Source organism: Rhinichthys klamathensis, unplaced genomic scaffold, assembly GCF_029890125.1.
Source record: "Rhinichthys klamathensis goyatoka isolate OS25496 unplaced genomic scaffold, OSU_Roscu_1.1 h1tg000113l_1, whole genome shotgun sequence".
Taxonomy (NCBI): Eukaryota; Metazoa; Chordata; class Actinopteri; order Cypriniformes; family Leuciscidae; genus Rhinichthys; species Rhinichthys klamathensis.
Genome location: NW_026606650.1, coordinates 365,720 through 387,500, shown reverse-complemented (window position 1 = coordinate 387,500; position 21,781 = coordinate 365,720). Strand labels below are relative to the sequence as shown.

General features: G+C 42.0%; 1 protein-coding gene across 2 annotated transcripts in view; it reads left to right on the top strand.

The window, feature by feature from the left end:
* The window catches only part of lhfpl2a (LHFPL tetraspan subfamily member 2a), a 37,465-nt gene that overhangs the window by 13,166 nt on the left and 2,518 nt on the right, over nucleotides 1–21,781 (top strand). The window contains exons 1-2 of one of the 2 annotated variants that reach the window (XM_056254651.1): nucleotides 8,869–8,975; nucleotides 11,933–12,537. In XM_056254651.1, coding sequence (XP_056110626.1) covers nucleotides 12,111–12,537 — 427 coding nt within the window. In that variant the 5' untranslated portion in view covers nucleotides 8,869–8,975; nucleotides 11,933–12,110. Of the gene's footprint in view, nucleotides 1–8,868; nucleotides 8,976–11,932; nucleotides 12,538–21,781 lie in introns of those variants that run through there. The other variant, XM_056254650.1, reaches the window with a different exon arrangement.

Below are 21,781 nucleotides of genomic sequence, written 5' to 3'. Positions count from 1 at the left end.
GTGTGTGTGTGTGTGAGAGAGAGAGAGAGTGTGATGCAGTGTGTGACAGTGTGTGTTTGTTTAGACGCGTGTGTTTCCAGCGTTCTGCTTGTGTTCTTGTTGGTTCTGCCGTTCCTTCGGTGTGTGTGTGTGTGTGTGACCCGTGATGTCATTGTTCCCTGAACCGCGTTAATGAACTCAATTGTCCTCACGTTTGAGATTTCACGCCTGACAGACGTTGTGTAACGCTGACACTCACAGTCATGGTGTGTGTGTGTGTGTGTGTGTCGCGTGTCAGCCACGCTGAGTCAGTTGTTCTGCTGTTCTCGTTCACACTGATGTTCAATACGGTGTCACTACAGTTCTGAGTGTGTTTCATGTAGGACACAATAGTATCATGAATCAACTGAATACTTTCCACCAGCACAGCTGCTTTACTGCTCAACAGTGTGTGTGTGTGTGTGTGTGAGATAATGAGCTGCAGTGTTTCCTCTAGGATGTTGTCCAGCTGTGGTGGCAGGGGGAGGGGGCGTGGCCTATGAGTGATATTCCCCAGGCCACGCCCCCTCTCCCCAGGTGTTTCACCCTCCCCTGAGCATTATAACAGAAAGGCTCCAATAATGATGCGTATCCTGTGATGACATCACAGAGTGATGCACTTGAAGCGAAGAGATTATATCTATCTATGCTTCGTGTATTATATTTATGCAACCGTTTATTGAGCTTTTCTTTTAACAGTTTTAGATGTCAGTTCCAGCATGAAGAACACTTCAGCGCGCTCTACTAACACACACCGGGAGACAGGGATACGCTTTAGAAAGCGCAGGAAACTCCAGACAAACCAAACAAACCATAGAGCAGATCTACTGATGCAGTATAGCAGTGGGAACTCTGATCTGGAAGAGTGTGTGTGACTGCCGGAGCCGATGCTGGTGCGGCATGGAGAATGACGGAGGAGAGATGAGGTGAAACTGCTAGTGTCGCGGAGCGGGCGTGTTACGGATACATGGTGTTAGGGATGCAGCGATTACCGGATTTCACAATTAACCGCGCTTTAAAACGTCACGGTTAATTAATCGTAAAGACTATGCTACACCGAGTGTTCTGCAAAGTACGGAACTTTTGCACCTAACAAAACGAAAACAAAGTTACACCAGCGGTGCACCAGCTTAAAGTGCTGTGCTCGTCAACCACTATGGCAGAGGGACTAAGCAGCGACGCTCTATTTCCACCGAAAAAACACCTTAAGTGCGTGTTCACATATCGCGTCTTTTGCGCGCTCAAGTTCGTTATTTCAAATGTAGGCGCGCGGTATGCGCGCTCATAATGGAAGCAACGCGCTCGTTTTTTCCAAGCGCGTCCGCGCCGCATCGTGATAAAAACATCTCTACTTTTCAGAATGCCGCAAGCGCACCTTAGGTCAAGTGACAAGAACTAACAGAGCAACGACAGACGCCTCCGGAGCGCAACCGCCCTAGCGCTTTGGAAAAAGGAGAACGCGGCGTGCAACTTTCAGCTTCCAGTGCAACGTAAAAAAACAACAACAAAAAACAGCGGAATGTTTTGGTTACGCAAGTCTGTGGAAAACCGAATGTGACGTGCTCTCAAGAGTTTCAGTGGTGAACATTTAACTTAATATCCTATTGCTTTCTCTCCTGTCTGTGTTGAGTAAATGTTAGGCTTTGTAGTTTTAATATGCCCGGTGTAAAACACTAACATAAGATCAGGGCCGTGTAGACTTCTAGGACTACCAATAGACTATGTGCACGTTAGCATATGCTACTTCCGGCTGCGAAACCGATAGGGGGTGTCTAGTTTCCGGTAGCCTGATGGACGACGTAGAAGTAACGTTAAACATTGTTTACTTTTCACAATGCAGCAGCGCCTGGTTACCGTAATTCCTCAAATAAAAACCGGTATTCAAATAAACGCCGGGCCTCTGATAATGGCCGGGTGCGTGATCAACGCGGACAAATAAAGGCCGGGGGAAAATTAGTGTGGATAATCTCCTAAATGACTTTCATTGAAGAGATGTTACACCTGTCCACTTCATGCGTGTTCTGTGATCTGATCGTGAAAAGACCATGTATAAATGCCATCCGAAGCACATTCGAGACAATTTAAATCCGATCGCTCAAACCACTTCTTCAGGAGGAGATCTGAGACGAGATTCCAGACGAAACTGCACAAGTGTAAATCAAATGCATCTGATTGTTGAAACCACGTATCTAAATTTTACTCCTCCCAAAAACGCTAAAAAATAAGTGTGAGAGCGTGTTATAGGCTATGTAATGTTATAGCAAGATGTGACAACGCTACTGCAACACGCATCACGGCAGCCGAGCATCTATCCATAAAGCCAACGTGCAAACTATTGCAAATTAAAGTGAAAGTAAGTCGCAGACAATTCTCCTCATCATTAAAAGTAAAGAAACGAAATGATCTTACCAGGCTTGTTGCCGCTCTCGCTTATTGCGGTCTTTTGATTTAGAAATGAGCTGATCTATCAAATGCAGCTCATATCTGTTGCTTTCGGTGACGTCCACTCCATTAAATCCGCATATAGCGTGGGAATTGAAGATTTATATCCGTTTTGCGAAAACGCATTTGTGAGCAGATTTAAGTAGAATTGTTTTGATAAATCAGAGAGCTTTCCGATCTGAGAAAACACATGAAGTGGCCAGGTGTAAACATCCCCTAATATGCATTCAAGTTCATCGTAACGTACAGCCAATAGATGGTAGTAGACAATAGATGTAACACACATATAATTTAGTGCTGCTAGTGTAACGGTCTTTTCAACAACTTTAATGAAAACGAAATTGTCTTGAGGAGCATGGAACCCAGACGGAAATTTGATTTAGATTTTTTTTAAATAAAGCGCCTGCCTCTAATAAAAGCCTGTTACCTTCTGCAGTTTAGGTAAATAAAGGCCCCAGCTTTTATTTGAGGAATTATGGTATTACCACCGACTGCCCTTTGAAAAGTGAATCGGTTTTTTTTATGTTTTAGGTCCATTGCGAACGATTAAACTAACTTAACGCCGGTCCACTGATGTAAACAAGACGGCAACCGGAAACGAAGTACCCAATTTCCACCCTCAAGCCGGAAGTTAGCATTTTTCTCGTGCACAGAGCGAATTAACTGCATTTCAGTTATTAATAATAACACTGCATGAGAGATGTTCTCAGTTTCTTTCTGTAATTTTTACTTAAACTTCAAACAAACAAACCAAAATAATGAGATTATAATAGATGATTTTCTAAAGGCACATGTAAAATTTGGATTAATAATTAAAAAAAGAGTATTAAAATAAGTACAATAATATTGGTGGATAACATTTGGACTATATTTGTTTTCTTTTAAAAGAAATACATAGGCCTAATATTTAGCTTGCATTTAATTCAATAGAGCCAGCCAAATACTTTGTTTATTCTTATTTTCATTGGGATTTATTATCCCTTTATTATGTTTTTAGGTCAAATACCAACAAGATATTGTTTTCATGTTGTCAAGTTTTCTATCTCAGGTTGAAAAAAACTTTTTTTTTTGTGATCTATTTCAATCAAAGAGTCCTGCACCCTTTGACTTAATTTGTTATTTTTAAAAGAAAAATGCTGGATGTTTACAAAGCACTTCTCTTTAATTCCAAAGGAAGAGATTGATTATTGTTTGCCATTTTATAATTTTGTACTGTGTTGTGGCAGCAATAAATAACACATTAAAATCTAGTGTTGAGTGTTCATGTGATATTATACATTAGTAGTGTTGTGAAATTAATTGATGCATAATAATCGTGATAATCGTTAAACCGTGATTATTTCTCAGACAATAATCGTACTTAGAAAATCTGTAATCGTTGCATCCCTACATGGTGTACATTTTTTAGCAATCAAAAAGAGTTTCTAATTAATTGAAATAATGTATTATGAATCATTGAACTTATACAACATTTAAAATATATATATATGAAAAAAATTTTTTACTAACTCCGTGTTGTGATTTTTTCTGGTAATAAAATGAAGACATAAAACACAAATTTAATCATTTATCATCAATTTGAATCACATGAAATTAAATAAACTTTTTGTCAAATAACGTGCTGCACAATGAGCTTTACTGTTAAAATTCAAACATGGATTATTCCTTAAATTCAGTTTTGATGATAATTTATTTGGATTAGTGTTAGTATTATTACATTGGGACATATCTACATTCTACTGTACAACGGTAATATATCTCTGTCAAGTTAAACCGAACTTTTATTTTGACGGGTTGCCGTGAAGACCTTTTGAGTTTGTGTGTTTGTCATAATGAGCGTTTTTCTCAAATGAAGCGGTTAAATGATCACGAAGTGGCTTTAGGAGTGGATCTAGAGCCTGGAGAGGAAGTTCATGCATTTGTGTCTTCATATAGCCCAAAAAACAGCGCAAGCGTCACACGTGCTTCAGTGTGTGTGTGTGTGTGTGTGTGTGTGTGTGTGTGTGTGTGTGTGTGTGTGTGTGGTAAATGAAACTGCGCGTCGGCGGCACCATTCATTCACACAGAACATGCAGGGTTCGTATTTAAATAGTCTTTGTGTTTTAATATTCACACACACTAGTCTACATCGCGATTTGATTTCAAGTGTACACTGAGCTGCTTTCTATTTATTCCTCAAAAGATTGACAAATTCCGCGTAAATTCCTTTTTTATGACTGGATTTCATCAGCATTTTAGGGGGGCGGGGGGTCGTTTTGGGGCGCCCCCCCTAAAACAATGGTAGGGGAAATGTTGTTCAGAGCCCACCTGCCATCCTGGAGGAAAACCCCTGCACCGACACCCGACTGAGGCCTAGAATACAGTGTGTGTGTGTGTGTGTGTGTGAGTGTGTGTGTGTCTGAACCCCTGCAGCAGGAACAGATTAAACTGACACACTCATTCTGAACAATAGCTCTGCGGATATCCTCCTCCCTTAAAGCAGGGGCTTCTGGGGGACACTGTCGGATAACACACACACTCACACACTGATCTTCAACATAACACACTTTCTCTCTCACTCACTCAATCACTCACACACACACTAATCTTCAGCATAACACACACACTCTCACTCACACACACTCACTCACTCACACACACACACTGATCTTCAGCATAACACACACACACTCACTCACACACACACTCACTCACTCACACACACACACACTGATCTTCAGCGTAACACACACACACACACTCTCTCTCTCACTCACACACACACTGATCTTCAGCGTAACACACACACACACACACTCTCTCACTCACACACACACTGATCTTCAGCGTAACACACACACACACACACTCTCTCTCTCACTCACACACACACTGATCTTCAGCGTAACACTCACACACTCTCTCTCACTCACACACACACACTGATCTTCAGCGTAACACACACACACACACTCTCTCTCTCACTCACACACACACACTGATCTTCAGCGTAACACTCACACACTCTCTCTCACTCACACACACACTGATCTTCAGCGTAAACACTCCGGGTGACCTCAGTGTGGATTGAGTGTGTGGAACAGTGCAGCACAACACACACTATAACGCTTCAAACTGTAGTCACATGACCGCTCACATGCTCACATGACCTCATCGTGTGTCTCTCTCAGGTCCTGTACCGTGAGTGTGTGTTTGTGTGTGTGTGTGTCTCTCTCAGGTCCTGTACACATGAGTGTGTGTGTGTGTTTGTGTGTGTGTGTGTCTCTCTCAGGTCCTGTACCGTGAGTGTGTGTGTCTCTCTCAGGTCCTGTACTCGTGTGTGTGTGTGTCTCTCTCAGGTCCTGTACCCGTGTGTGTGTGTGTGTCTCTCTCTCAGGTCCTGTACCCGTGAGTGTGTGTATGTCTCTCTCAGGTCCTGTACCCGTGTGTGTGTGTGTGTGTGTGTGTCTCTCAGGTCCTGTACACATGAGTGTGTGTGTGTGTGTGTCTCTCAGGTCCTGTACACATGAGTGTGTGTGTGTCTCTCAGGTCCTGTACACATGAGTGTGTGTGTGTGTGTGTCTCTCAGGTCCTGTACACATGAGTGTGTGTGTGTGTGTGTCTCTCAGGTCCTGTACACATGAGTGTGTGTGTGTGTGTGTCTCTCAGGTCCTGTACACATGAGTGTGTGTGTGTGTGTGTCTCTCTCAGGTCCTGTACACATGAGTGTGTGTGTGTGTGTGTCTCTCAGGTCCTGTACACGTGAGTGTGTGTGTGTGTGTGTCTCTCAGGTCCTGTACACATGAGTGTGTGTGTGTGTGTGTCTCTCAGGTCCTGTACACATGAGTGTGTGTGTGTGTCTCTCAGGTCCTGTACACATGAGTGTGTGTGTGTCTCTCAGGTCCTGTACACATGAGTGTGTGTGTGTGTGTGTCTCTCAGGTCCTGTACACATGAGTGTGTGTGTGTCTCTCAGGTCCTGTACACATGAGTGTGTGTGTGTGTCTCTCAGGTCCTGTACACATGAGTGTGTGTGTGTGTGTGTGTGTCTCTCAGGTCCTGTACACATGAGTGTGTGTGTGTGTGTGTCTCTCAGGTCCTGTACACATGAGTGTGTGTGTGTGTGTGTGTGTCTCTCAGGTCCTGTACACATGAGTGTGTGTGTGTGTGTGTCTCTCAGGTCCTGTACACATGAGTGTGTGTGTGTCTCTCAGGTCCTGTACACATGAGTGTGTGTGTGTGTGTGTCTCTCAGGTCCTGTACACATGAGTGTGTGTGTGTGTGTGTCTCTCAGGTCCTGTACACGTGAGTGTGTGTGTGTGTGTGTCTCTCAGGTCCTGTACACATGAGTGTGTGTGTGTGTGTGTCTCTCAGGTCCTGTACACATGAGTGTGTGTGTGTGTGTGTCTCTCAGGTCCTGTACACATGAGTGTGTGTGTGTCTCTCAGGTCCTGTACACATGAGTGTGTGTGTGTGTGTGTCTCTCAGGTCCTGTACACATGAGTGTGTGTGTGTCTCTCAGGTCCTGTACACATGAGTGTGTGTGTGTGTGTGTGTGTCTCTCAGGTCCTGTACACGTGAGTGTGTGTGTGTCTCTCAGGTCCTGTACACATGAGTGTGTGTGTGTGTGTGTCTCTCAGGTCCTGTACACATGAGTGTGTGTGTGTGTGTCTCTCAGGTCCTGTACACATGAGTGTGTGTGTGTGTGTGTGTCTCTCAGGTCCTGTACACGTGAGTGTGTGTGTGTCTCTCAGGTCCTGTACACATGAGTGTGTGTGTGTCTCTCTCAGGTCCTGTACACATGAGTGTGTGTGTGTGTGTGTCTCTCAGGTCCTGTACACGTGAGTGTGTGTGTGTGTGTGTCTCTCAGGTCCTGTACACATGAGTGTGTGTGTGTGTGTGTGTCTCTCAGGTCCTGTACACATGAGTGTGTGTGTGTGTGTGTCTCTCAGGTCCTGTACACATGAGTGTGTGTGTGTCTCTCAGGTCCTGTACACATGAGTGTGTGTGTGTGTGTGTGTCTCTCAGGTCCTGTACACATGAGTGTGTGTGTGTCTCTCAGGTCCTGTACACATGAGTGTGTGTGTGTGTGTGTCTCTCAGGTCCTGTACACATGAGTGTGTGTGTGTCTCTCAGGTCCTGTACACATGAGTGTGTGTGTGTGTGTGTGTGTCTCTCAGGTCCTGTACACATGAGTGTGTGTGTGTCTCTCAGGTCCTGTACACATGAGTGTGTGTGTCTGTCTCTCAGGTCCTGTACACATGAGTGTGTGTGTGTGTGTCTCTCAGGTCCTGTACACATGAGTGTGTGTGTGTCTCTCAGGTCCTGTACACATGAGTGTGTGTGTGTGTGTCTCTCAGGTCCTGTACCCGTGAGTGTGTGTGTGTCTCTCAGGTCCTGTACACATGAGTGTGTGTGTGTGTGTGTGTCTCTCAGGTCCTGTACACGTGAGTGTGTGTGTGTCTCTCAGGTCCTGTACACATGAGTGTGTGTGTGTCTCTCTCAGGTCCTGTACACATGAGTGTGTGTGTGACACTCCTGGAATCTTGGAGTCGTCCGTGGGATTCGATGACATCATCACTGTGTGACTGTTGTTGTGATGTTATGAAGGATTTCTCCGGAGAGAGTGTGTTTCCTGCGTTTACTCACTGGAAGGGTTAGTTGTGTGTGAGTAATCACAATAATCCGCTCAGGGAAGAGTTGCTCATAGTTTGATCCCATGTGTTCTGGGATGAGTGTGTGTGTGTGTGATCTCACTGCACACACAGGTTTGCATGAGTGCTGTTTTCCATGATCTCGGCCGTCGGGATCATCGCTCCACCAGATCCGCAGTTCAGTTCGTCAGTGTGCCGGAACATGCTGATCGATGACCTTTTTTCCAACACAATTGACGAAGAAAATGTGGGAACAATAGAAAGCAAAAATCACACTCCATTTTAAAACATAAATATTTGATATATGAGATGGTTTGTGTGTGTTTTATGCAAATTAGTATCCTCAGACCTCAGGCCACTCGTATACACATGCCTATGCCGAACGAGAGCAGTTGTATGCGTATGAACACAATAAATCAGTCAGTTATTAGCGAATGAGACTCCGTGTCCTGGTTTCGGTCTCGTGTGTGTGTGTGTGTGTGTGTGTGTTTCGGTCAATGTTCACAGCGTGTCAAACACTTACGGGTGTGGCGTTGCGTTATCACAGGAGTTCTGACACATGACATGATCATGTGATCTCTCCTGACCGCATCATCATATCCATCGATCTTGCATTGTTCTGCTTTATGATCAGATGATGGGATGGTGAGCTTCAGCCCGAGAGCTTTAGACAGCAGGGCTTCCTCTACTGCCAGACTGTGTGTTATTGTAACCCAGATCCGGGCTGTAGACGGGCCCCTCGGGGGCGGAGCCTGTAGGGGGCGGAGCCTGTAGGGGGCGGGGTCAGAGGAGATGACATCACTGGAGCAGATGGTCATTCAGACTGTGGAGTGAATGAGACGAGACGCTGGGATTGAGTTCATATGACTTCAGTTTATCAGAGGTATTTATCTGTGTGTGTGTGTGTGTGTGTGTGTGTGAGAAAGTGAGTGAGTGAGTGAGTGAGTGAGTGTGTGTGCGCGTACCCGAGTGTCTGCGCGTGTGTGACTGAGTCTGTGTGTGTGAAAGTGAGTGAGTGAGTGTGTGTGTGTGTGAGTGAGTCTGTGTGTGTGTGTGTGTGCGTGTGTGTGTGTGTGAAAGTGAGTGTGTGTGTGTGAGTGAGTCTGTGTGTGTGTGTGTGTGTGTTGAACTGTTTCTGTCTTTCTCTGGACTTTTGTTATGAAGAGCTCAGGATGTATAAAGCTGATCTCTCTCTCTCTCACACACACACACACACACACACACACACACACTCCAGTGAGGTTTTATCACTCATCAGGCTGCAGAGTTCAGAGGTCAAGGCTTTTCAGAAGGTCATGTGATCTGAGCATTTGGTTTCAATTTCTCGTTTCTGTTTTGGAGACACAGAGGCCTTATGTTTATACCAGCATGGAGCCGTGGTGTGTGTGTGTGTGTGTGTGTGTGAGAGTGTGTGTGTGTGTGTGTGTGTGTGTGTGTGTGTGTGTGTGTGAGAGAGTGTGTGTGTGTATAAAGGACCGTTTACACCAAGGACAATAACTATAATGATATTGTAAAATCATTATAAATGTAAAACTATAGTGAAGTCCTCAACACAACTATAACGGTAATGACATCAACATCATTGGAATCACTTTCAGAGTGGTTTAAAAACATCGACAGCCAATCAGAATCCTTCCTGCTTTAAAGAGCATTTAAAGCGACTAAACTGCAGCGCATAATAAACAGAACGATATCGTCCGTTGATGTGGATATATTATTATTATAGTAACTGTTCTTGGTGTGAGTTGAGCACATATGAGCATCATCAAGTTATTCATCTTTATTCTAATTCTTCTCATTACTGTAAATCAGTTGTATAGAAACTCAGACGAACTGCTCATGACGGTCATGGGAACCTCGTTAGTCGAGTCTCCGTCATTTACACAGCAGCTTTACTGAGAGAACAGGACAATAATGCAGCAGAGTGTGTGTCCAGAAGAGAATAGCGTCACAGTCCAGCTTAAGTCAGTTCAGTGATGCTTCATTTCTGCTGTAAAGTTATTAATTTAGTTCATTTATATATATAGCGGCTCTGGAGAAAACCGTGATGTCATCGTCCAGCTCAGTTCAGTTCTCATATAATGCTGTCAATGCAGGAGATCAATAATATTGCTGAATATTACATTAAATGTCTCCAAATAAGCAACAGGAACCGAAACTCCATCAGTGACGGAGTGGAGGAAAACCCTCGAGAGAAACCAGACTCAGCCTCAGTTCTCCTCTGGACAGCAGTGTGTGATTATGATTATGATTATGATTATGATTCAGGCATTGCAGGTCAGAGGTCAGACTGGATTAGAACATCCAGAATATGATCCAGTTCCGTCTGGCTGAAGATCGGAGTCGCTCCAGTTTAAAGTTGTGCTGTTGATGATGAACAACAGATATCAGAAAACTGGTTCACTCTTCATCATGAGTGTGTGTGTGTGTGTGTGTGTGTGTGTGTGTGAGAGTGAGTGAGTGAGTGAGTGAGTGAGTGAGTGAGTGAGTGAGTGAGTGAGTGTGTGTGTGTGTGGCGTTGTGTTGCTGTCGGGACTCATGGTTGAGTGTGTGTGTGTGTGTGGCGTTGTGTTGCTGTCGGGACTCGTGGCTGTTCGTTCGGGCTGGTTAACCCATGACATCATCCACATGTGTTTGTGTTTGTGGTTGAGTTTAGTCATTCAGACTCTCAGAAGAACACAAACACTGATGACGATCACAGCACCCGTCAGCGTTAGCGTCAGTGTTAGCGTCAGCGTTAGCGTCAGTGTTAGCGTCAGCGTCAGTGTTAGCGTCAGCGTTAGCGCCAGTGTTAGCGTCAGCGTTAGCGTCAGTGTTAGCGTCAGCGTCAGTGTTAGCGTTAGCGTCAGAGTTAGCGTTAGCGTCAGCGTCAGTGTTAGCGTCAGCGTTAGCGTCAGTGTTAGCGTCAGTGTTAGCGTCAGCGTTAGCGTCAGTGTTAGCGTCAGCGTTAGCGTCAGCGTTAGCATTAGCGTCAGTGTTAGCGTCAGTGTTAGCGTCAGCGTTAGCGTCAGTGTTAGCGTTAGCGTCAGTGTTAGCGTCAGTGTTAGCGTCAGCGTTAGCGTCAGCGTCAGTGTTAGCGTTAGCGGCAGCTTCAGGTGTTCCTCTGGTGTTCTTTGCGTGTCGGTCAAAAATTACAGAATTAGTTTTTTTTGTCAATGAAATGAATGTACAGTATTTTAGTTTGATAATGTTTTTTATTTAATATTTTGTATTTTTAGGGGATTTTATGGCACTAAATTATATTTACTTATGTTTATTTATAATCCATTTATTCACTTTTTGAGCATAGACGTCTTAAACGCTTTAAATCACAGACTGAAGTTTGATCTCTTCTCAAACACGACACTCGGCAGATTATTGCTGAAGTGAACTTAAAAAAGGTTACAGAATTTTACGTTTATTTTTATGAAAAATGTGCAAAAATACAATTTAAAATTTTATGTGAAATATATATTTTCAAAAACATGTTTTACTCTAAAACTGAGCAAATCAAGCCATGAACTGAGCATGTTGTGCTGCGCATGTGAGGCTGATCTGTCAGTGAATGATCTTCCAGTGAGATGTTGATCGGCTGCAGTTCCAGACGCTTCCACTAGAGGAAACTCGACATTCATTTCCAATGCGCTCGTTTCTGACCGCGAGAAACACAAGTGTGAATATTGTGTTCAGGACCGTTTAACCTGTTCACATCATGGCCATGATTTTCTTTTGTGTTCACACAGCAAGTGCCAAAACCTTTACCCAGATTCGTATGAAGTAAAAAACGTAAAATCTTTCCGACCGAATAACACAACTCAAACATGTTTGTAACTGCTATGTTTGTTTCCTCTCTTCCTGCAGTTGTTTGTGAGACGATGCTCAAACCCCCACACTAAGATGTAGAGTCCACACGAGGAGGAGTAAGAAGAAGAAGAAGAGACAGAACGAGGAAGAAACTCCGACACACACGAAGAAAACGAGAGCCGTTTCACCCGTCAGAAACCCCACGGTGACCTTTGACCTCATCCGCCACCGCACCATGTGTCACGTGATCGTGACGTGCCGCTCGATGCTATGGACGCTGCTTAGCATCGTCGCGGCGTTCAGCGAGCTCATCGCGTTCATGAGCACCGATTGGCTGGTGGGGTTCCCACGCGCGCCGGACGCCGTGTTCTCGGGTGTTCACGGTGTTCACGGGTCGACGGGCGAGGCGTATCGGCCCACGCTGGGCATCTACGGGCGCTGTCTACGCCTGCCTCACCTGCGCCGCGGCGTTCTGTGCGGCCCGTACGCCGTTAGCTTCACGGAGATCGCCAGCGGGTTCTGGAAGGCCACCGCCATCTTCCTAGCGGCGGGAATCCTGATGCTGTGCGCCGTGGCCTTCATATCCGTCTTCACCATGTGCTTCCAGAGCATCATGAAGAAGAGCATCTTTAACGTGTGCGGACTCCTGCAGGCCATCGCCGGTGAGACACACACACACACACACACACACAGTATTTCACTGCAGTAAAGGAACGATAACTACATCAGCGTCCACAGCAGCGCACGATTAGCTCCTGTTCATTCTAAGCTCGCGCTGCATTTTTGTCGTCTTCCACTGTGAACGCTTAAAGGGATAGTTCACCCAAAAATTTCCTAGGTGTATATGACATCCTTCTTTCAGAAAAAAAACTATCCGCAGCTATCCATCATAAAAGTGCATCTATCCATCATAAAAGTGCATCTGTCCATCATAAAAGTGCATCTATCCATCATAAAAGTGCATCTATCCATCATAAAAGTGCATCTGTCCATCATAAAAGTGCATCTATCCATCATAAAAGTGCATCTATCCATCATAAAAGTGCATCTGTCCATCATAAAAGTGCATCTGTCCATCATAAAAGTGCATCTATCCATCATAAAAGTGCATCTGTCCATCATAAAAGTGCATCTATCCATCATAAAAGTGCATCTATCCATCATAAAAGTGCATCTGTCCATCATAAAAGTGCATCTGTCCATCATAAAAGTGCATCTGTCCATCATAAGTGCATCTGTCCATCATAAAAGTGCATCTGTCCATCATAAAAGTGCATCTATCCATCATAAAAGTGCATCTATCCATCATAAAAGTGCATCTGTCCATCATAAAAGTGCATCTATCCATCATAAAAGTGCATCTATCCATCATAAAAGTGCATCTGTCCATCATAAAAGTGCATCTGTCCATCATAAAAGTGCATCTATCCATCATAAAAGTGCATCTGTCCATCATAAAAGTGCATCTATCCATCATAAAAGTGCATCTATCCATCATAAAAGTGCATCTGTCCATCATAAAAGTGCATCTGTCCATCATAAAAGTGCATCTGTCCATCATAAGTGCATCTGTCCATCATAAAAGTGCATCTGTCCATCATAAAAGTGCATCTATCCATCATAAAAGTGCATCTGTCCATCATAAGTGCATCTGTCCATCATAAAAGTGCATCTGTCCATCATAAGTGCATCTGTCCATCATAAAAGTGCATCTGTCCATCATAAAAGTGCATCTATCCATCATAAAAGTGCATCTATCCATCATAAAAGTGCATCTGTCCATCATAAAAGTGCATCTATCCATCATAAAAGTGCATCTATCCATCATAAAAGTGCATCTGTCCATCATAAAAGTGCATCTGTCCATCATAAAAGTGCATCTGTCCATCATAAGTGCATCTGTCCATCATAAAAGTGCATCTGTCCATCATAAAAGTGCATCTATCCATCATAAGTGCATCTGTCCATCATAAAAGTGCATCTGTCCATCATAAAAGTGCATCTGTCCATCATAAGCAATGGCCCGATGGCCCGGGGCCAGTAAAAGTGTATGTCGGGCCAGTGACTGGCTATCAGCAAAACAAACAGCAAACGTCATACACAGTGGCGCGAAGAGTGTCAATGTTACTTCAGGTTATTTATAACGTGTTAAAATGTCAAAGAACTACGAGGCTGATACGAGAAAGAGGACATCCCTAGTGTCATGGAAAACACAGTAGCCTACACCTGGTAGGGATGGGTACCGAAAGCCGGTATTATACGGGCCCCGGGGCTGAATTTCGAAAGACCGCCATCGATAAGCTCGGACGTTATCTGTTCTGCTGTCGGTACTGGAGAAATAAACATAGGCCTATCATTTATTATTGCTATAAAGACGTTGTTGTTTTTTTACCATCTCAATTAGTCGCCAGTCATTTCTATAGCCTATATAATAAAATTAAACCATTTGTCTGTGATGCATTTTTGCTATTCGCAGTTCAGAAGAGAGAGAGATCTCTCACGCGCGCGCGCACAACACGACAGCTCTGCTTAATGAATGACAACGGAGGACAGAACTAAACATTCGAACCTAGCCTATATGGTTACACTTTAGATCTGTGATATTAGTCTGATTTTATTTTAGATTTCGGCTTGCAAAGATTATAGATTATTTGAGGTAAAACCATTAAAAACTACAGCCGCATTCTGTCTAGCGCAACTTTCTTCAATTCGCAGAAGTAGCCTATACGCTGTCATTTCTCCTTAAAGCTCAAACTTTAAGACAGAATCAGCACGATCGGTGATTGTTGTAAAATTGTTGTCTCTACTGTTTCTAAATCGCGGGACGCGTTTAATAATAAAAAGAGCTATTAAAAGCACAAAAATCTGCACAAGAGATGCTGTTCCCAATGCGGCGCGCGCTCCGAAACAGACCGTAACGAGACAAGCAAATTACACTTTTGGCTTCATGTGCGCGTCTAAACGATCAAATGTACACAAAAATGTGTCAAAATGACCTGCTTGGAGATTCACTTAAACAGTTTATGTCTAAAATGGACGTAGTTATGGTGCATTAAAATATAGTGCATCAGACTATTAGATCTGCACTCGTTCTTAAAGGGGAAGCCGTCTAATAAACATGCTGACGATTGCGCCATTACTCCGAATCAAACAACAAAAGGCAAAAAAGAAAGTCCCTCACAGCTCTTGAATGAATAACTTTAGCTTTAATAAGCATAAGTAACAGTGATGGAGATGAGGAGAGAGCAGGTATTGACAGATAATCTACTGCACGCTGACATTTGGTTATTTTTGCATTTCTCCAGGGGCTCTCTCTTAATTCCTCAATTTGCTGTATTGATTAATCCTAATGTATACAATAAATACAGTTTAATGGAAAAGTGCTTTTCCTTATATTTCTTTCAGGGCCAGTAAAAATATAGAAGGGGCCAGCAAAACTCTGATCTACTGGCCCCGAGGGCCAGTGGGGATTTTTTTTTTATGTTGAGCCCTGATCATAAGTGCATCTATCCATCATAAAAGTGCATCTGTCCATCATAAAAGTGCATCTGTCCATCATAAAAGTGCATCTGTCCATCATAATAGTGCATCTCTCCATCATAAAAGTGCATCTCTCCATGATAAAAGTGCATCTATCCATCATAAAAGTGCATCTATCCATCATAAAAGTGCATCTGTCCATCATAAAAGTGCATCTATCCATGATAAAAGTGCATCTGTCCATCATAAAAGTGCATCTATCCATCATAAATGTGCATCTCTCCATCATAAAAGTGCATCTCTCCATGATAAAAGTGCATCTGTCCATCATAAAAGTGCATCTCTCCATCATAAAAGTGCATCTCTCCATCATAAAAGTGCATCTATCCATGATAAAAGTGCATCTATCCATGATAAAAGTGCATCTATCCATCATAAAAGTGCATCTATCCATCATAAAAGTGCATCTATCCATCATAAAAGTGCATCTATCCATCATAATAGTGCATCTATCCATGATAAAAGTGCATCTATCCATGATAAAAGTGCATCTATCCATGATAAAAGTGCATCTATCCATGATAAAAGTGCATCTATCCATGATAAAAGTGCATCTGTCCATCATAAAAGTGGATCTCTCCATCATAAAAGTGCATCTATCCATCATAATAGTGCATCTATCCATCATAAAAGTGCATCTATCCATCATAAAAGTGCATCTATCCATCATTATAATAGTGCATCTATCCATCATAATAGTGCATCTATCCATCATAAAAGTGCATCTATCCATCATAAAAGTGCATCTATCCATCATAATAGTGCATCTATCCATCATAATAGTGCATCTATCCATGATAAAAGTGCATCTATCCATGATAAAAGTGCATCTATCCATCATAATAGTGCATCTATCCATCATAAAAGTGCATCTATCCATCATAATAGTGCATCTATCCATCATAATAGTGCATCTATCCATCATAAAAGTGCATCTATCCATGATAAAAGTGCATCTATCCATCATAAAAGTGAATCTATCCATCATAAAAGTGCATCTCTCCATCATAAAAGTGCATCTATCCATCATAAACGTGCATCTCTCCATCATAAAAGTGCATCTATCCATCATAAAAGTGCATCTATCCATCATAATAGTGAATCTATCCATCATAAAAGTGCATCTATCCATCATAAAAGTGCATCTATCCATCATAATAGTGCATCTATCCATCATAAAAGTGCATCTATCCATCATAATAGTGCATCTATCCATCATAAACGTGCATCTCTCCATCATAAAAGTGCATCTATCCATCATAAAAGTGCATCTATCCATCATAATAGTGCATCTATCCATCATAAAAGTGCATCTGTCCATCATAAAAGTGCATCAGTCCATCATAAAAGTGCATCTATCCATCATAAAAGTGCATCTGTCATCATAAAAGTGCATCTATCCATCATAAAAGTGCATCTATCCATCATAAAAGTGCATCTATCCATCATAAACGTGCATCTCTCCATCATAAAAGTGCATCTATCCATCATAAAAGTGCATCTATCCATCATAATAGTGCATCTATCCATCATAAAAGTGCATCTATCCATCATAATTGTGAATCTATCCATCATAAAAGTGCATCTATCCATCATAATAGTGCATCTATCCATCATAATAGTGCATCTATCCATGATAAAAGTGCATCTATCCATCATAATAGTGCATCTATCCATCATAATAGTGCATCTATCCATGATAAAAGTGCATCTATCCATGATAAAAGTGCATCTATCCATCATAAAAGTGCATCTATCCATCATAATAGTGCATCTATCCATCATAATAGTGCATCTATCCATGATAAAAGTGCATCTATCCATGATAAAAGTGCATCTCTCCATCATAATAGTGCATCTATCCATGATAAAAGTGCATCTATCCATGATAAAAGTGCATCTATCCATCATAATAGTGCATCTATCCATCATAATAGTGCATCTATCCATGGTAAAAGTGCATCTATCCATCATAAAAGTGCATCTCTCCATCATAAAAGTGCATCTATTCATCATAAAAGTGCATCTGTCCATCATAAAAGTGCATCTATCCATCATAAAAGTGCATCTATCCATCATAAAAGTGCATCTGTCCATCATAAAAGTGCATCAGTCCATCATAAAAGTGCATCTATCCATCATAAAAGTGCATCTGTCATCATAAAAGTGCATCTATCCATCATAAAAGTGCATCTATCCATCATAAAAGTGCATCAGTCCATCATAAAAGTGCATCAGTCCATCATAAAAGTGCATCTATCCATCATAAAAGTGCATCTGTCATAATAAAAGTGCATCTATCCATCATAAAAGTGCATCAGTCCATCATAAAAGTGCATCAGTCCATCATAAAAGTGCATCTATCCATCATAAAAGTGCATCTGTCATCATAAAAGTGCATCTATCCATCATAAAAGTGCATCTATCCATGATAAAAGTGCATCTATCCATGGTAAAAGTGCATCTGTCCATGATAAAAGTGCATCTGTCCATGATAAAAGTGCATCTGTCCATCATAAAAGTTCATCTATCCATCATAAAAGTGCATCTGTCCATCATAAAAGTGCATCTATCCATCATAAAAGTGCATCTGTCCATCATAAAAGTGCATCTCTCCATCATAAAAGTGCATCTCTCCATCATAATAGTGCATCTATCCATCATAAAAGTGCATCTATCCATCATAAAAGTGCATCTATCCATCATAAAAGTGCATCTGTCCATCATAAAAGTGCATCTGTCATCATAAATGTGCATCTATCCATCATAAAAGTGCATCAGTCCATCATAAAAGTGCATCAGTCCATCATAAAAGTGCATCTATCCATCATAAAAGTGCATCCGTCATAATAAAAGTGCATCTATCCATCATAAAAGTGCATCAGTCCATCATAAAAGTGCATATATCCATCATAAAAGTGCATCTGTCATCATAAAAGTGCATCTGTCATCATAAAAGTGCATCTATCCATCATAAAAGTGCATCTGTCATAATAAAAGTGCATCTATCCATCATAAAAGTGCATCAGTCCATCATAAAAGTGCATCAGTCCATCATAAAAGTGCATCTATCCATCATAAAAGTGCATCTATCCATGATAAAAGTGCATCAGTCCATCATAAAAGTGCATCAGTCCATCATAAAAGTGCATCTATCCATCATAAAAGTGCATCTGTCATCATAAAAGTGCATCTATCCATCATAAAAGTGCATCTATCCATCATAAAAGTGCATCTATCCATGATAAAAGTGCATCTATCCATGATAAAAGTGCATCTATCCATGATAAAAGTGCATCTATCCATCATAAAAGTGCATCTGTCCATGATAAAAGTGCATCTGTCCATCATAAAAGTTCATCTATCCATCATAAAAGTGCATCTGTCCATCATAAAAGTGCATCTATCCATCATAAAAGTGCATCTATCCATCATAAAAGTGCATCTGTCCATCATAAAAGTGCATCTCTCCATCATAATAGTGCATCTATCCATCATAAAAGTGCATCTATCCATCATAAAAGTGCATCTATCCATCATAAAAGTGCATCTATCCATCATAAAAGTGCATCTGTCCATCATAAAAGTGCATCTGTCCATCATAAAAGTGCATCTGTCCATCATAAAAGTGCCTCTATCCATCATAAAAGTGCATCAGTCCATCATAAAAGTGCATCAGTCCATCATAAAAGTGCATCTATCCATCATAAAAGTGCATCTGTCCATCATAAAAGTGCATCTGTCCATCATAAGTGCATCTATCCATCATAAAAGTGCATCAGTCCATCATAAAAGTGCATATATCCATCATAAAAGTGCATCTGTCATCATAAAAGTGCATCTGTCATCATAAAAGTGCATTTAGCCATCATAAAAGTGCATCTGTCATAATAAAAGTGCATCTATCCATCATAAAAGTGCATCAGTCCATCATAAAAGTGCATCAGTCCATCATAAAAGTGCATCTATCCATCATAAAAGTGCATCTATCCATGATAAAAGTGCATCAGTCCATCATAAAAGTGCATCAGTCCATCATAAAAGTGCATCAGTCCATCATAAAAGTGCATCTATCCATCATAAAAGTGCATCTGTCCATGATAAAAGTGCATCTGTCCATCATAAAAGTGCATCTATCCATCATAAAAGTGCATCTATCCATCATAAAAGTGCATCTATCCATCATAAAAGTGCATCTGTCATCATAAAAGTGCATCTATCCATCATAAAAGTGCATCTATCCATCATAAAAGTGCATCTGTCCATCATAAAAGTGCATCTGTCCATCATAAAAGTGCATCTATCCATCATAAAAGTGCATCTGTCCATCATAAAAGTGCATCTATCCATCATAAAAGTGCATCTGTCCATCATAAAAGTGCATCTATCCATCATAAAAGTGCATATGTCCATCATAAAAGTGCAACTATCCATCATAAAAGTGCATATGTCCATCATAAAAGTGCAACTATCCATCATAAAAGTGCATCTATCCATCATAAAAGTGCATCTATCCATCATAAAAGTGCATCTATCCATCATAAAAGTGCATCTGTCCATCATAAAAGTGCATCTATCCATCATAAAAGTGCATCTGTCCATCATAAAAGTGCATCTATCCATCATAAAAGTGCATATGTCCATCATAAAAGTGCAACTATCCATCATAAAAGTGCATCTATCCATCATAAAAGTGCATATGTCCATCATAAAAGTGCAACTATCCATCATAAAAGTTCCACATTAATGTTACAGCCTCTGCTATAACATCATCTGTTCTTAAAATTGGTATTGAAAAAAATATCGTTCAGGAACCGGTATCGAAGTCATTGTATCGATATTGATCATTTTTGAACGATACCCAACACTTGCTATTTGCTTGCTAGGGTAGTCTGGTGGTTGCTAGGGTGTTGTTAAGCAGTTGATTGGGAGCTCTTGAATAGTTTGAGTGTAGGACATTCACGGTCTGTCTGTCTGTGTGTGTGTGTGTGTGTGGGGGGAACAGGTCACATGGGATGATGAGGTCACTTCATCTGTTTTCCAGACGGTTCTGCTGATGTGTGAGTCAGTCTGACCTCTGACCCTGAGCAGAGTGAGGGCTGATGGGTAATTCAGCATGATGACATCATGTAGCTGACGCTGGGCGTGGAGCGAATCTGAGAAGTTTGTTTTAATTCTTCAACAGTTCCTAAGAGGTTCTCAAACCTGTCCTCAGGAACATGATATTTGACGGGCTTCGGCGTGTGTGTGTGTGTGTGTGTGTGTTCTGAGGTCTCGGGTTTTGGTGCTTCCTGCAGATCTCGTAATAATCATAATTAATCTGCAGTATTTTCACCATTCACCAGTCCTGCTGTAAAACAACCCAATAATTTCATTAAACACACACGCGTCCCGTACTCGTCATTCGCTGGCTCTGGACTCTCAAAACGCCTCAAACTGCAACGGATGCGAAGAACGCTGAACATCGAATCCGATACGAATTTCTTTATGACGGACGAGAGTTTCGGAGACGGTGTGCAAACGTGATTGACACAATGACTCGGTGTGCGAGGGCCTTTACAGTGTGTGTGTGTGTGTGTGTGTGTGTGTGTGTGTACGTACCCCAGACCAGGACAGAAGCCGCGAGAGCAACAGGAGACTTGAGGATCATGGCTTGTGATTGGCTGATTATTAGTTCACTCAAATCTGAGTAACAAATCAGAGAACAGGGGCGGAAATATTGGAGACGGGTCAAGAAGTGCTGGGGACAGAATCACGTTCTAACAGTGCGGGGGACGTGTGTGTGTGTGTGTGTGTGTGTGATGGTCTGGTGTGTGTGTGAGTGATGGTCAGGTGTGTGTGTGTGTGTGTGTGTATTTGCAGCTCTGAGACCTTCAGACCCTCAACAACATGTGGAAAGAATTTATGACCTACTTTCATTTCCTCATATTATACTAAACACCACACACACACACACACACACACTGAACACACCATCACTCACACACACAGACACTGAACACACACACACACACACTGAACACACCATCACTCACACACAGACACTGAACACACACTCGCTCACACACACTCATGCACTGAACACACACTCAATCACTCACACACACGTACACACACACACACACACACACACACACACACTCTCTCTCTCTCACACACACACACACACACACACACTCACTCACACACTGAACACTCACTCAATCACTCACACACACGTACACACACACACACACACACTCTCTCTCTCTCTCACACACACACACACACACACTGCGAGTAAATGCTGCTCTTCCTCAGTGTTTTTCTGTTTTCCAGCACAAATATTCAAACATTCTTAAATCAAGACACATTTACTGGAGAAGC